This window comes from Calliphora vicina, chromosome 2 (assembly GCF_958450345.1).
Source record: "Calliphora vicina chromosome 2, idCalVici1.1, whole genome shotgun sequence".
NCBI classification, from domain to species: domain Eukaryota; kingdom Metazoa; phylum Arthropoda; class Insecta; order Diptera; family Calliphoridae; genus Calliphora; species Calliphora vicina.
The window spans coordinates 68,799,828-68,815,614 of NC_088781.1; the positions used below are offsets into that span (position 1 = coordinate 68,799,828).

General features: G+C 31.1%; 1 protein-coding gene across 3 annotated transcripts in view; it reads left to right on the forward strand.

Annotated features, from left to right (window-relative positions):
- Positions 1-452: 452 nt before the first annotated feature.
- The window catches only part of CLIP-190 (Cytoplasmic linker protein 190), a 114,354-nt gene continuing 99,019 nt past the window's right edge, over positions 453-15,787 (forward strand). The window contains exon 1 of one of the 3 annotated variants that reach the window (XM_065501090.1): positions 453-758. In XM_065501090.1, coding sequence (XP_065357162.1) covers positions 482-758 — 277 coding nt within the window. In that variant the 5' untranslated portion in view covers positions 453-481. The remainder of the gene's footprint in view (positions 759-15,787) is intronic. The other 2 variants (XM_065501088.1, XM_065501087.1) reach the window with 2 other exon arrangements.

Consider the following 15,787-nt stretch of genomic DNA (forward strand, 5'->3'; position numbering starts at 1 on the left):
TAAATTAGAAAAAGTATAAAAATAAATCTAAATTGAAATTGCTGTTTTGTTGTTGTGTGGAAAAAAAAGAAGGGGTATAATCAAATATATTGTTTATTTTTGCCAATTTTGTTTTGTGTTTCAAATTCTTCGCTCAGCTGTTTGGTGAAACAGAAACCGTGTGAAATTTTGTTTATATTTGCTGTGGATGTGTGAGTGATTCTAACAAGAGAACGAGCGGGGAAAGAGAGCAGTCCATGTTGTTTTGTAAAGTGTTGCCAACCTTTTATTCAACTTGTTATTGTTTTTACATTATACGGTAAAAGTATAGTAAAATATTAAAAGGTAAGTCAAATCGTTTTCAAAAATAATAAGTCTGAAAAAAGCGTTGGAAAAGGTTAAATATCTATTATTTCCTTTAAAAATCCAATCCATTCCACGTAAAAGTTCTATTGAGTGAAATTGTGAAATAAATAAAGTGTTAAAAAATAATAAAGTAAAAATGAGTGAAAAAAATGATAAAAATATTGATGCAGCAAGTGGTTCAATAGAATCATCGCTGCAGCCTCCACCGGCAACTCCAACATCAACAAAGCCATCAGAGACTACTGTGCCACCAACTTCAAACTCAAGTGCAACTACTCCAGCATCATCAGTGACGGGCGTGCCGCCTAGTCGCATGAAAGCGCCTACAAATTTTGGCGGTTCATCATCATCGGTTTCAAAAATTGGCCGACCTTGTTCGCATGCCACACCAAAAGCTGGTCCACCACCAAGAGGTATGTAGAAATATATTTAAAATTATAATTGTATGATAGGATTTTAATACAAACATTATCCACTTTAAGATTCGATTTATAATTTAAAAAAAAAACATTTAAAAACAACAAAAATTAATATATGTACATACGTACCTTATAAAAATATCATGGAATTCTTTGAGATTACAAGTATGTACAAGATCTGCATCTTAAAATGATAACAGTTTTTATTACTTTTTCTTTGATTATAAAGAAATTCGTCTTTGGTCTGAATCAGCCCAATTATGAATAAAAATTCCCCGGGAGTTTTTCCCTTTTCACATTTTTATACCCTTCACCTTCGTGAGAAGGGTATAAGTTTGCCACTCCGTTTGTAATTTCCACAATATAATTTTCCGACCCTATAAAGTATATATATTCTGGACCCTTATAGATAGCGGAGTCGATTAAGCCATGTCCGTCTGTCTGTCTGTCTGTTGAAATCAATTTTCTGAAGACCCCAGATATCTTCGTGATCTAAATCTTCAATAATTCTGTCAGACATGCTTTCGAGAAGTTTCCAATTTAATCGGTCCATAAATGGCTGAGATATCAGGAAAAAACCAGGATAACCTCGATTTTTTACCTATTTTTGACCTTGTATGTCTGGATTACTAAGTCATTAATGTAGACAATGTGGATGATATATCTAATGATAGATATTTCAAAGACCTTTGCAACGACGTATATAAGATCATAGTAAGTTGGACCTACAATGGGTCAAAATCGGAAAAAATATTTTTTAAGCCGATTTTTTTTTCACCAAAAAAAATCTAAAAAAATTTTTTTAAATTAAAAAAAAAAATTTAAAATAACTATTCGAAAAAAAATTTTGTTTACCTAAAAATATTTAAAATTTGTATTTTGAAGTGAGGAGCAACAAAACAAAAGGTACTTTTTCGCACATTTCAAATTATTGGGAAAATGAGTTTTATTTATTTCACCCCCTTAAAAACTGCATGAACCTGAAAATGCTAACAAGTTTCTTACTTATCAATAAATACCTACAACTAACTGCCATAAGTCACCACATTAAATGTTAAGGATGTTTGTTAAAAAAAAGAAAAAAAGTACGTTTTGTTAAGCACAACATTTTTTAAAACACATTTACTTTGTTTGTTTTGTTCTGCGGCTCCGCAAGTATAATTTGGTGGAGCGTATATAAGATTCGGCGCAGCCGAATATAGCTCTCTTACTTGTTTCTATTCAAATTCAATGGGAAAAATCTCCCGTGGAACAAACTCCCAGTGAATTTTTTATTCATAATTAGGCTGAATATGAGGAACAAGTCAATATCTTTTTTTTTCAGTATTTTTTTTTTCTTTATTGAATCTTTCTTTTTAGAAATTTACAAATAAGTATTCAAATCTTAACCTAAACTAAAACTAAAGTTGTTATTGCCGCTGCAATGTCCAACATGAGTGCTCGTTAAATGATTATCTGGCCAGATCCAGTGTTTCCAATCGCCTCAGTCGTCTATGACCCTCAAATGACAGCAAATCCCTGGCGAGGGGGTTTGGATGATCCATTAGTTTTGAAATGTATTTTAGACTGGAGAGTTTGATCTCCTCGCGTATTATGGGGACATTGAGATACCTATGGATATTACTATTGCGAATGTAACATGGGGCACCTGTTACAGTGCTGACTGCTTTCTTTGCAATTTTTCAACGTTAGATGAGGAGGCTGTTCCCCATAGCTGAATGCCGTATAGCCATATCGGTTTTATAATTGTTTTGTACAATATCTTCGCTACAGTTTATATTTTTTACTGTAGAGACTTTCTGATGCAAAGAACCACCTGTCGTGGGAATGCCCAATATGATGTATAAACACATCTGCTGTCATATTCGATTTATATTGATATAATTAAATTTTTTGTAATTTATCCGACTATAAGTTTAGTTATACAGTGACCGACAAAAGTCTACATAGGACCATTATTTTCGTAACTCGCGGACTTCTTAACCATATAAGTAAAAGTAATGATGCTGTTATCGCTGGCTGCGATGGTCGTCCATAAGGGGCGAATTTAACAACACCAAAAAAGAGACACAAACAATTTTAAATAATTTACAGTGCGACACGGTGCGTTTGTATATGTGCGCGGTGCGTTTATTTCTATTAAAAAATTATTAAAATTAAATAAAAGAAATACAAATAATGTTCAACTACTTACCGCAGTGCTTTTTGCTTATGAACTGACTTTACTTTAAATTATTATTTTAAAATTTATATGGACCACTAGTTATTTATGTGTATAACACATTAAAAATAACGGTACCAACTCAACGAAACAAAGCACTGCAGTAAGATCAATGTAAAAAAGAACAACAACTAATACATAATCTTCACTAACAAATAGGTAAATAAGACAAATAAACAAAACATTAAGGCGGCTCACAGGACGCCATATAACTTCAAATAAATATTTTAAATGAATTACAAAATTATACAAAGACAAATAATAAAACATTTCTGCTCGACTATGAGCCATTCGGCGACAAATATATCGCTAAATTTATAGTTAATTTAACTTTTATTCACAAAAAATTAAAAAAATATGTTGACAAAAATAAAAATTTTTCAGCGAATACAAATTTTCATTAAATTCAATATTTCGTTGAGCCACCATCTACAAGCTTCTGGGCATCGAAGCAACTAAATTTTCCAGTTATGCGGACGTTATATTTTGCCATTCTTCTGGTCCTCCTTTAACATTGGAGCACAAGTAACAAGATGTTTTCGGATCTTCCGTTGTAGAATTTCCCACACGTGCTCTATATCATTTAAGTCCGGGCTTTGAGGTGGTGTGTACAATTGTCATGGGGCATGGTAGAATAGCCAATCTTTGACAATTTGAGACCAATGTTTCGGATCGTTATCTTGCTGAAAAATCCAACTTTAACCAAGAGTTAAAATATCAACGGATGCTCTCAAATTTTGTTCCAAAATGGATTTGTACTGATAACGATCCATATTATCCTGAATAAATACTAACTTTCCCACTCCAGAAGCAGCGACAGTACCCCAAATCATCACACTGCCAACGCCATGATTAACTGTTGTTTTTCGGATCCATTGCTGTATTTGTTTTGCGCCATACTTTATCTCTCTCCAACACTTTCAAATATGTTATACTTCAACTCATCATTGAACAAAACTGCTTTTGGGCGAATTCCAAACGAAGTTTGCGATCCGTTCGCTAATTTACGAGGAGTTCTGCTTTAATTATCATTATTATTTAAGATTCTTTGAATTGTTCGTGGATGAACAATAACTTCTGATCTTGTTGCGAGTTCATTGGCCAATTTTGTGGTATTTACTTTTGAGTTTTTGTTGACTTCTTTTAAAATTAAGATTAATCTCTACGATGTAGTTTCTTTGTGCGACCACTTCGCAGCTTGTTTTTAATTCTACCAGTGTTTTCAAAGTTACTGAATATTGTTTGAACTGTAGACTTAATAAATTGCATGCTTATCTGTTAGTATTAAAAAAAAACCAGGACATGCTGCGGTCGTATGTAGACTTTTGTCAATGTTTGTGCAGATGTTTGTAACGCCCAAAAGTGGGTCTAACACCCACCTTAAAGTATACCGATCGACTTAGAATCACTTTCTGCTTAAATCACTAATTGGTCATAGCTCCCATATAAGGCCCACTTCCGAAAATCACTCACGAATATAAATTATTGATATTTTAAAAGAAAAATAATAAAGCTTCATTAAAATAAGCTCATCAATAAAATTGTAGCGTATATACATAAGTTGCGTGTGAAACTGATAAGGTGGCATTATTTTCGATCTGTTTATCTATTTTACTAGCCTTGCTTGGTACCTTGATGTACCTAAAAGGAGAAAAAACGTATTTCTGAATTATAATTTTTATTCTTATAGGTTTGGGGTATGTTTGATTTACATTTGATTTGAAAATATTCACAATGAATCTTATGGTATTCTATTTACATTTTGTTTGAAAGATCGATGTTCACCAATTAAAATAAAGAAATACTTTTTTTCAATTGCTTTGCGGAGATATCATAATTTCGTTCATTGCAATGATCTATGATTTTTTGTTTTGTTGTCTGGCTCGTAAACAAATAATGCTGATGGTGTTCCGACATGGGAACAGGCGACATACAATTGGCCATGCGAGAAGCATTGATTATCAAGGTTAATGCCGCAAACACGCAATGACTGACCTTGAGATTTGTTAATTGCAATTGCAAGAGTTTAAAATCGAATGGCATGTCGGTCGGAGCCATTGAGTTCAATGGTATCAAAACGTCTTCTCCTTTGTACTTTCCGCAAGTCGCATGCCATTACAATGACGTGGTTGGTTTATGTTTCGTAACATTATGATTACCGAGGCAGTAATCCGGGTAATTCCAGCGAGTTTAAAAACTCGTCCACCGATTTCTACGTTCTCAATTCGAAAGCAATTTCACTTTGAATCTTAAAATTCAATTCGTCGACATCAACGATTGTGAGAAATGTTTGGAAAAATTCAAACTACATTGTATTTCAGAAGTTTTAATTTGTATTTCAGAAATTTCAGTATTTTTAATTTATACTTAAAAAGTTTCCTAATGTTTTTCATAAATTTCTATTTGTATTTCAGAAATGTCTATTGGTATTGTTATTAGAATTTTCTGAACTACAAAAATTTTTTTTTTGTTTTTTAAATTTTTTTTAAAAAAAAAAATTCGGGTTAAAAAATTTTTTTTTCCGATTGTAGGTCAAACTTACTATGGTCTTATATACGTCGTTGCAAATGTCATTGAAATATCTATCATTAGATATCCATATTGTCTATATTAATGTCTTAGTAATCCAGATATATGTAGGTAAAAAATAGGTCAAAAATCGAGGTTGTCTTGGTTTTTTCCTCATATATCAGCCATTTGTGGACCGATTTTGCTGATTTTAAATAGCAAAATTCTCGAAAGCATGTCTGACAGAATTATTGAAGATTTGGATCCCGAAGATATCTGCGGTCTTCAGAAAATTGATTTCAACAGACAGACGGACAGACAGACAAACGGACATGGCTTAATCGACTCCGCTATCTATAATGATCCAGAATATATATACTTTATAGGGTCGGAAATGAAAAATGTAGAATTTACAAACGGAATGACAAACTTATATATACCCTTCTCCCGAAGGTGAAGGGTATAAAAAAATAATATTTTTGGTAAAATATACAAAACATTGAATAACTTCGGACTTACACGATAATTCCTATACGTTATTTGAATCTATATATCCCCTTTCACATGGAACCAACATTTCATATATTTCCTTAAAGAGAAATATGAAACAATTTAAAAATTCTATGATCCAGCTCACGAAATACTGACCCCAGGACAAACATTTTGAGAAATGGTCTCGCTAAACAAACTAAACTTTAGTTTTTGTCCATCATACTTACGGAGCCGGCCTAATGTCTATAGGAAAATCTACTGAATGTTAAAATGGAACAACGAAAAAAAAACACGGGATATTAAAAATAAAATATTTACAAATGACTAAAATTCTCGTACTTACTAACTTACTGGTTTAAGAAAATAGAAGAAATAACTTCTTTTTTTAACAAGTTTGAATTTAGGAACAAGTTTGACAAGAAACAAATTAAGATTATTCGTATATACATATAAATTTATTTAAATTTTGTTCTTTTATTTAATGGACTCGTCGTTTTTAATTTTTCTTTTAGCAAAAATCCCATCTTTTGGTCAAATAAATACAAGATAAAAACAAAAGTAAAATAGTAGACGAGTTATTAAAATGATGACATAATCATAATTTAAATTTAAATTAAAAATAAAATAATATGTGACAATAAGTAGATACTAGTGTTCGTATGTCATAGAATATGTAGAAATAGTAAAACTGGTGTGTGAAGTCTGTCATTAAATGACGTAAATTCATTCACATTTAAAACTTCAATTAAAAATGCATTTGGATCACAAAACTACATATAAACCTCAGCTATATTGTTTATTTATTGAATAGATCAACTGTGGTCCAGTTTATTAATTTGATGCTTTAAAATTTTAATTGTTTGTTGGTTTTATTTGTTTAATAGAAAGAAATTGGCGCACAGATACACATAAAACCTACATTTCATTAAATCAATTAATTACCAACGAATCTTATTCTATTAATTGCTCATACAAAAGTATTTTGTTTGTTTTTGTTGTGACAATTACAACTTTACCATAAAAATATTAAAGTTTGGGTGCGTTTGATCTCTTAATAATAACTATAAAATAATGCGTAGGTGTTTGTTTTTGTTTATTTGTTGATAAAACAATTGAATTTTGTTGAATGAATAAATTGCTGGCACAGAGGGTTGACGAGACACACGAGTGTGAATTGAAAAGACTATAAGTAGTTGTTGCTGAATTAATTAACAGATCCCAATTGTACATTCATTTGTTTACAAATAGACCATTTAAAAAGCAATTAAGTTATGTTTTGATTTTTGTTTTGTTTCTCTTTTCTTGATTTGAGTTAATTAATTATTGTAAAGAATGAAAGAAAGAGTTTGTGGGAATATAAAGTAGCCGAATTTGGAAGTGATTTAAATGAATCACTTCTTTAAATATAAAGTATATAAAAATGTTGATCTTATATTCAGAAATACAAAAAAACAAACAAGCATGTCTCCAAGTGTGAACTCACCATTCTAAAATTGTGTCTTCTTTGATAAGTGTTGTATAATAATAATTTTATTTAAGAATACACCGTACGACACTCAATATTAGACACGAACCGGATGATATACGTCTGAAACAATAAATTAAATGGAGAAAAACTGCGTTTTCAGTTTTTCATTTCGTGATCCTGTTTCCTTTTAAAAGGTCTTAAAATTTTCAGAGGAGTACATTTTTAAAAAAATGTTTTAAAATACTTCTGATCATCCTACTATGTCAAATTTGGTGTCAAATGATCAAGAAGAGTTGTAAAATATTTCGTATTATTTTTATTTTATCCTGTAAGGATCAAAAAATCCTTATTTATTTTTTATCCTTGAATATCCTTTTAGATTTCCAATAATTTTTTTTTTAAAATAGTGATTTAAAGTTCCAAATATTGAATACCACATGCCAAAATTTCATCCTTCTATTTTAACTACTTAAGTGTTAAAAAATAGTTTAAATTTGAATTATTTTATTTTAATATTTCATTCGATAAAAATATAACAAAATCCGTTGTGAAAAGCAACGCAGAAGACTTTTTAATAAACAAGTAAAATGGTATAGTCGGGCAAGCCCGATCTTATGATACAATACACCGGGTATATGATTATAAAGAGTTTTCTTTTGATATGAAACATATTTGTGTTGAATCTTATATGGGAGCTATGACTAATTATGGACCAATCGTCACAAAATTTGGTGGGATAAATTGCGAATATATGAAACATATTTGTGTTGAATTTTGTTTGGATACTGACATATTTCAGAGATTTATGTATATTAATGACATTTTCGAGAATGTTGCTTATATGGGAGCTATGGAATATTGTTGACCGATCGTCACGAAATTTGGTTGTGAGAGTTCGGTTTACATAAAACTTAATTGTGCTGAATTTGGTTTGAATATGTTTATAATTAAGATATTTATGAGAGCTTAACTTTTTTCAAATAGGCCAATTGTATGGGGGCTAGGATAAATAATGGGCTAATTCTAACCAAAGGTTTGTGCCAAATTTTGTCGAATTATCTTTAAACCTGCGACCTGTAGTTTGATTACAAGGTTTTCATGGACGGACGGACAGACGGACGGACATCGCTTAGTGACTTAGAAAGTGATCCTGAGCATGCATATTGGTATACTTTAAGGTGGGTGTTGGGACAATATGTTGCAAACAACAGCCCTAACCCATTATACCTCCCCCACTACGGTGGTGTAGTTTATAAACATGCACTTTTCTTAATAAAACTTTTTTTGTATACTAACCCCCAGTAACACGAAGTCTGGTTATATGTTAACTTATAGTTAAACTGACAGTTTTCATACAAAAATAATTTTAACCGACCGTATAACTGTTAGTTAACACCTAACCAGGCTTCGTGTTAACGGGGGTAATACATTTTTTTTTTTTATATTTTAATTTGACCTTTATATATATAAAGAATGAAATTTTGACATTTTGTATAGAATATTTGGGTCTTTTGCGCACTATTTTTTTTAAAAGGAATTTATTGGCAATCTTAAAGGATAATAAAGGATAAACATTTTAAAGGACATTTTTGACATATTTTGATCCTTACAGGATAAAATAAAGATAATACAAAATATTTTACGACTCTTCTTGTTCTTTTGACATACAATTTGTCATTGTTGGAATAGCAGGAGTATTTTAAAATATTTTTTGAAAAATGTACTCCTTTGAAACCTTGAAGTCCTTAAAAAAGGACACATGATCACGAAATGATAAACTGAAAACACAGTTTTTCTCCATTAAATTTATAGTTTCAGACGTATATCATCCGGTTCGTGTCTAACGAATTTTTTCTGTATTTGTCGGATGGTGATATAGTTTCGAATAAACCATATTGTGAAATTTAAATGTTTTAATTTTAAATCTGTATAAATTTAAAACGTAAATTTAAATTCAATTTAAGGTGTAGGAGTTTCTAAATGTATTTTCTCTTCTACACGCGAATGAAATTTATTTAAATTTCGGTATAATTTATAATGTTATTAAATTATTAAACAAATATCTTCGCCATAAATTTAAAGAAATTGACATTATACGTCAAAAATTTCACACTAATAAGGAGTACGATCGAATAAATTGTTGATTACTTTTTGGTTTACACGCAAATGAATCGTTATGCTCGATCTTAGCTGAATTGCATATTTTGAAAGAATTTTTTTTAATCTATCAATTTCCTTAGACATTTTGCAATAAAATATAAAACCTTGGATTCCATGGTAGAATCAACCAGGTACAATTATTAGGGAGAATTGTCAATATTTACCCTTACAACGTCAAACTATGGATGTTATCACTTTATATTTTCGTTTGATTTGTGAGCGTTTTTAAATATTTTGAGCGTTAAACTTAAATTTTTAAAATTTTTATTTCATAAAACATAATTTTCTTAATTTTTTTTCACAAATGAACTATTCAAAATTGATTTTTTCAACAAAACTGGAATTTAGTTTATTTTTTTCTTAGACATTTCATTTTGATATTTTTCCATTTTCTTTTGTTTGACATTTTAGGGAAATTATAATTGAGAACATACTTTCTAATAATTGTACCTGGTTGATTCTGCCATGCTTGGATTCTATTTATTATATTCAGAAATTGTTTCTCTTTCCAAATTTCATAATACTCAAAAAACATTTGAGTTTGTTGATGAAAGGGGAAAGAGGCATGGAAAAGAGTACTCTGTTTCATGTACATGAAGTTTTTGTTGAGATGTCATCCACATTTATTCGTTCGTATTCGTTCTGGGATTTTTTGATTTTTGGATCTATTGAAGCCACCAAGTCCGGGGCTATGAAATCTCTTTGTGCAATATTGGAGAACACATTGGGACATACAAAACAGGTCTTAATTTTATGAAAGCAGCTATGCGATTAGAGAACATGTTGTCTAAAGTTGAAATTTACATAAAAAATAGGTCTACTTCGGAAGACTCTGGACCACGCACTAATACGAATTTTTGATATTACTTTGCTTTAATAATATTTCAAGAGATGTTATCTTTCAGAAAAATATAAACACATTATTTATCATTTTCTTATTTTCTGTACAATTTAAAATTAATGTAGGTTTTTTTTATTTTTTTTTTTAATTTTGAATACAGAAAGGTTTTTAAATCTTAAACTACCTTTCTTTGTTGTTAATTCAAAAAAGGTACTTTAAAAAAATCGGGAAAGAATTGGATCCGTTATTTGCAAAAAAGCAGATCAAGGTAGGTAAAACACAAAGTCCAGTAGATCCATATGTATAAAAATCTTTTAAATCGGATTGCAAACAAAAATTTGGCATCATTTTTAATTTTTGATGTACCCGAGGTTCCCCACTTTGGGGCATTGTGGCTCGCCCCCGTAGGTGTTATAAGTCCAAATTCAAAACTTAAACTTATCAACACCTCCTATGTAGCCATGGGATTTTTATTAACACATTGACTGTCACGTCGGACACATATGTGTGACACTGCACTATGCGGTTTACGCCACGTCGGACACATATGTCCGACACGACTTTTATTTTTTCTAGCCAAGCCAGACAATAGTGCTGGATTTTAAGAATTTTTTCGATGTTGTCTGGAAGTTCCTCATCAAAACTATAATCTTCACATTCTTCATCACTTTCTGAACTTGTACTGAGTATTTTTTCTAACTCAGTTATATCAGTTAATATAATAAAGAAAAAAATAATTATCATCTTTTTTTCTTTATTATATTAAAATCGTGTTAATAATAGGCCGTTTTGTTTATTAGGTTAGTTTTGTTCACTACAAAAACCTTAACAGTCCAATTGTTCATTTAGTTCAGTCAACCACCACAGAATAGAAATGAACAACTGAACAAAAAGAACGAACTTATTCCTTTATTTGTTCTGAACAAAACTTATCAATCAGCAAAAAGAACAATTATGCCCAACTCTAAACTCAGTATCCCATAAAAAAATCCTTTTCGCCATTTCGTAAGACCCCCATATTTATAAAAAAAAATCTGTTTCTAAGCAGTAAATATTACTGACAGTAGCCTAAATTCCAATATTGACGTTTTCGAAGAGATTACGCAAAGAAAATGCTGTGGCCCCCAGCATCTTATTTGCTGAAAGTGCCTTGGCAGTCAATGTTTTAAAATCGGTCTATTCGTTTAGAAGTTACAGATTTATTTCCACATTTTTTCTCAGATCCACCACTGTGCAGCGCCAGGAAAAATATAATTCCGTGCGGCCAATCAATTCAGTTGCTGCATGAGACAATTGCCGGTTGTGTTATTTCTTAATTTAGTGATCTCATATAATTTTATTTAATAATAATCGATCTTGAACAAAAAGTAAAGCGAACGAAAGTTTGAAATCGGGTTCTTCTATATTCAAAACTTTTGTTCGACTGAGATTTTGTTTAACGAGTTTTAATAATATAAAAATTCGTTCGACTTGTGGTTCGAATAATTTTTCGCATAGAAGTGAGTTATCGAAAACCAAATCAGATATGGATATAGCCAACAAAAATTCAAATAGGTTAAAAGAGGTGTGAAAAATGTTATTCGCATACAATTTGTTTCACAATGGAATGAATATTTAAACTTATATTAACTAATTGAATAATTTACTGTTTCCGTTTTAATTTTATTTTATCATAGAGTATTTTCATGAGGGCGAAGTTGCACATCTATTGCATTTTGTTTTATAATCTGATCGATTCTAAATTAATGCATATGTATATTTTTTAATTTGCAATTAATAATTAAATATTGAATAATTTGTGTGTGTTTTTTGTAGAGTGTGTGTGAATGTAATTTATATTTTTTTAATAAATATGTAGAACAAAGTGTAGCCGTATTTGTTGTTGCTGTTTTTGCAGTGGGTGTCCATAAAATACACTTAATATTACTCATTGATTTGAACATTGTTCAAATGGTGATCCGGTTGTTACTTAATACGAGTACAATTTTATTTTATTTAATTGATTTGAATTGCTTTTACTTGAAATGGCATTCTACTTATATAAAATTGAACACATACAATTTTTTACAGTCTTTTTATACCCTACACCACCATAGTGGGGAGGGTATTATGCGTTTGTGCAGATGTTTGTAACGCCCAAAAATATTAGTCTAACACCCACCTTAAAGTATACCGATCGACTTAGAATCACTTTCTGAGTCGATTAAGCGATGTCCGTCCGTCCGTCTGGTTGGCTGGCTGGCTGGCTGTCCATGTAAACCTTGTGCGCAGAGTACAGGTCGCAATTTTGAAGATATTTCGATCAAATTTGGTACATATTATTTTTTCGGCTCAAGGACCAAGCCTATTGAAACTGGCTGAAATCGGTCCACTATTTCACCTAGCCCCCATACAAATGTCCACCCGAAATTGGACTTTATCGGTCATAAATGTTTAATTTATATATGTATCTCCACAAATTCCGCTCCAAATAAGTTTTATATACACAAAATTCATGTCACCAAATTTTCTTACGATCGGTCCATAATTAGTCATAGCTCCCATATAGACCCGCTTCCGAAAATCACTTTAACGTGCATAAATCGCTTAAAAATGTTGGTAAACACACAAAATTCAACATAGTTAACTTTAATATAGACATAAATCACACGACCTAATTTCATGGTGATCGGTCCATAATTGGTCATAGCCCCCATATAAGGCCCACTTCCGAAAATCACTCAAAACTATAAATTATTGAAATTTTAAAAGAAAAATTTTGTTTGCTCTTTTACTTAGTGTAGGGTATTATATGGTCGGGCTTGACCGACCATACTTTCTTACTTGTTTGTGTTGGGAATTGCATCATTTATCCCTACATGTATTAATAATAGAAATTCTTAATAAATTATATTTGGAATTTGCTTGGCCTAAGTGCAATTCAAGTTTTTCTAAATGGTGCTTTCCCTTATTGAGATTAATTTATACATTGTATTGAAATAAAGGAAAATTTTATTACAACAACATATGAATTGCAAAACGAAACCACTAAGAGGAAAAGGTTCCAAAATTCCAAAACAAAATTAAACCAGTTTTATTATCATACGAAAATCCCGAAATTTTCCAACTAAAATGTTCCGGGAATTTTTTAAAAAATATACCCGAAATGTCAACATTTCCATGACTTTTGCGCATAAATAAGACTGAATTTTACCGATGACATGGTTAATCATGGCTTTGAGGGCCGCGCTAGTATGTGAGTTATTTGCATAGTCCTGCGACATAAGAAAACTCCACAAGATAAAGCCTATCGGGATCAAATCGCACCATCTCGGTTTCAAGTCACATCACTTCCACGTGACATGACCATACCCTAAAATCACAGATTCAGAATGTCCTGAGTGCCACATTGTGCCATCCTCTGGAAACAACATTTCGTTTCCAGACCACTAGAAGTGGGTAATCATCGACGTATAGCGCTGGCCGTTGACGGTGATGGTCTGCCCAACTTCGTTCTCAAATAAATACAGACCGCTGACGCCGCCAACCCAAAATCCATACCAAACAGTGACTTTTTCGGGATGTCGATTGGTATCGTCTTAAAATCAAAAATTTTGTTTCACCAAATACGGTGAGTCCAATTTCTGAAACTTCCCCGTACAGAACACTAATTTTGATAAGACAATTTTATCATTTGCACGTGTTGTTGAACGCTATACCCGTCCGTGGTGATTTTGCAAATAAAACTGAATAAATAAATTCGACAGACAATATGGTCGCTATCGACTGTGAAAGCTCGGAAGTCCCTAATGGAAGACCCTTTACATACATATATCTTCTGGCGCTTAACTCAAAAACGAATTTTGAATATGGAAATGTCAACTGCCATCCAACAACACTTAATGATGTCAAGAATCGCAATAAAAATAGTTAGCATCGTATATTTACCGTTATAGGGCCAACTTGTTTTAGACGAAAAAATCCCATGAAAATTAAACTAAATGTACTTTTTCCACGGGTTTTTTTTTAAATAATTATGTATGTACAATGAAAAAAAAATATTTTTTTTAATAATCTCCGTATCATTGTAAAACATGTGATCCCATTTGAACGCAAAAAAAGTAAAAATGTGCCATCATAAATTTAATAACAATTGACATTTGAGCAACATTAACACGAAGTGTAAAGCCATGAAAAAGTGACTCAAAATGTTAAAGTCATCAATTTCAATTAAACCTAACAACAACAACAGAAAAAACCTATAGAGCTGCCAAACTAACATAAAAAGTTTGAAAGTTACATTTAAATGTTCAGAATTTTGACTAGATCAGCAACATTTTGTCTGTTTTGTAAGTTTAACGTTATAAGTTGGCTTAAAATGATAAGGAAAACAGATTTGTAAATCGAATTTGTGAAAGATAGAATTTTTTCTACTTAAAATTTGGGATTGTATTGAATAAAACGTTTGGCCACTCTAAAATTACACCAATTAAACCTATCTATTCCGTCCCTTTTCCACACCTACAATTTACTCAAAATGCATTAAAACAATTTTACCGGTTTATTAAATTTATTTTTTGCAAAAGCAAAATAAACAAAACCAAATTAATAAATAAAATAAGTTGAACACAGAAATATAAATGAGAAAGAGATGAAGTATTCATAAAATTTATATTTTGCAAAACGAAGTAAATCTTCATTCTCTGAAATACTCATTCTTCTCTGGCTTATCAATTGCATTGAGCGAGAGATGTCAATTAAATTGGGTATAAAAAACGCTAAATTTCCTATGTATCTGCTTTGGAGATGAAATTTCTAAAAAAATAATACTTAGATCTTTAAAAGTAAATAAATTGTGGATAAACAAAATCTACGAAACGAAAGACACGTTGGGATGGTCTTTCATTTGATATCTAAGTGGTATTATATCTCAGCCATTTATGGGCCGATTTTATATAGAGCCAAACAGTAGGATATTTGGGGCCATCAGAAAGTATGTTTCAACAGTCAGACGGACTTAGTTAACAACTCTTTATACCTACGCTCTGGTACACGTTTTTTTCGTGATAAAATCGTAACGACAAGAGTTTTTTATTTGTTTGTATGGGAGTATGTTCACTATATTTCTTACAGTAGCTACAATAAAAATTGCATTAGAAAATTGTATGGTGTAGAGTGTAAAATCGGTTTCATTGCCTCATATTCATGCATTTTACGGACTCATCTGACCTAACACCTAATGTTTAATTTCATTCGCGCTTATTAAATGACCTAAAAACTCGTCCAGATTGCGAAAGTATGGAAACAAATAATTTAATTTTCATAGGTTTTTTCCTTAAAACTTTTAACCCAAG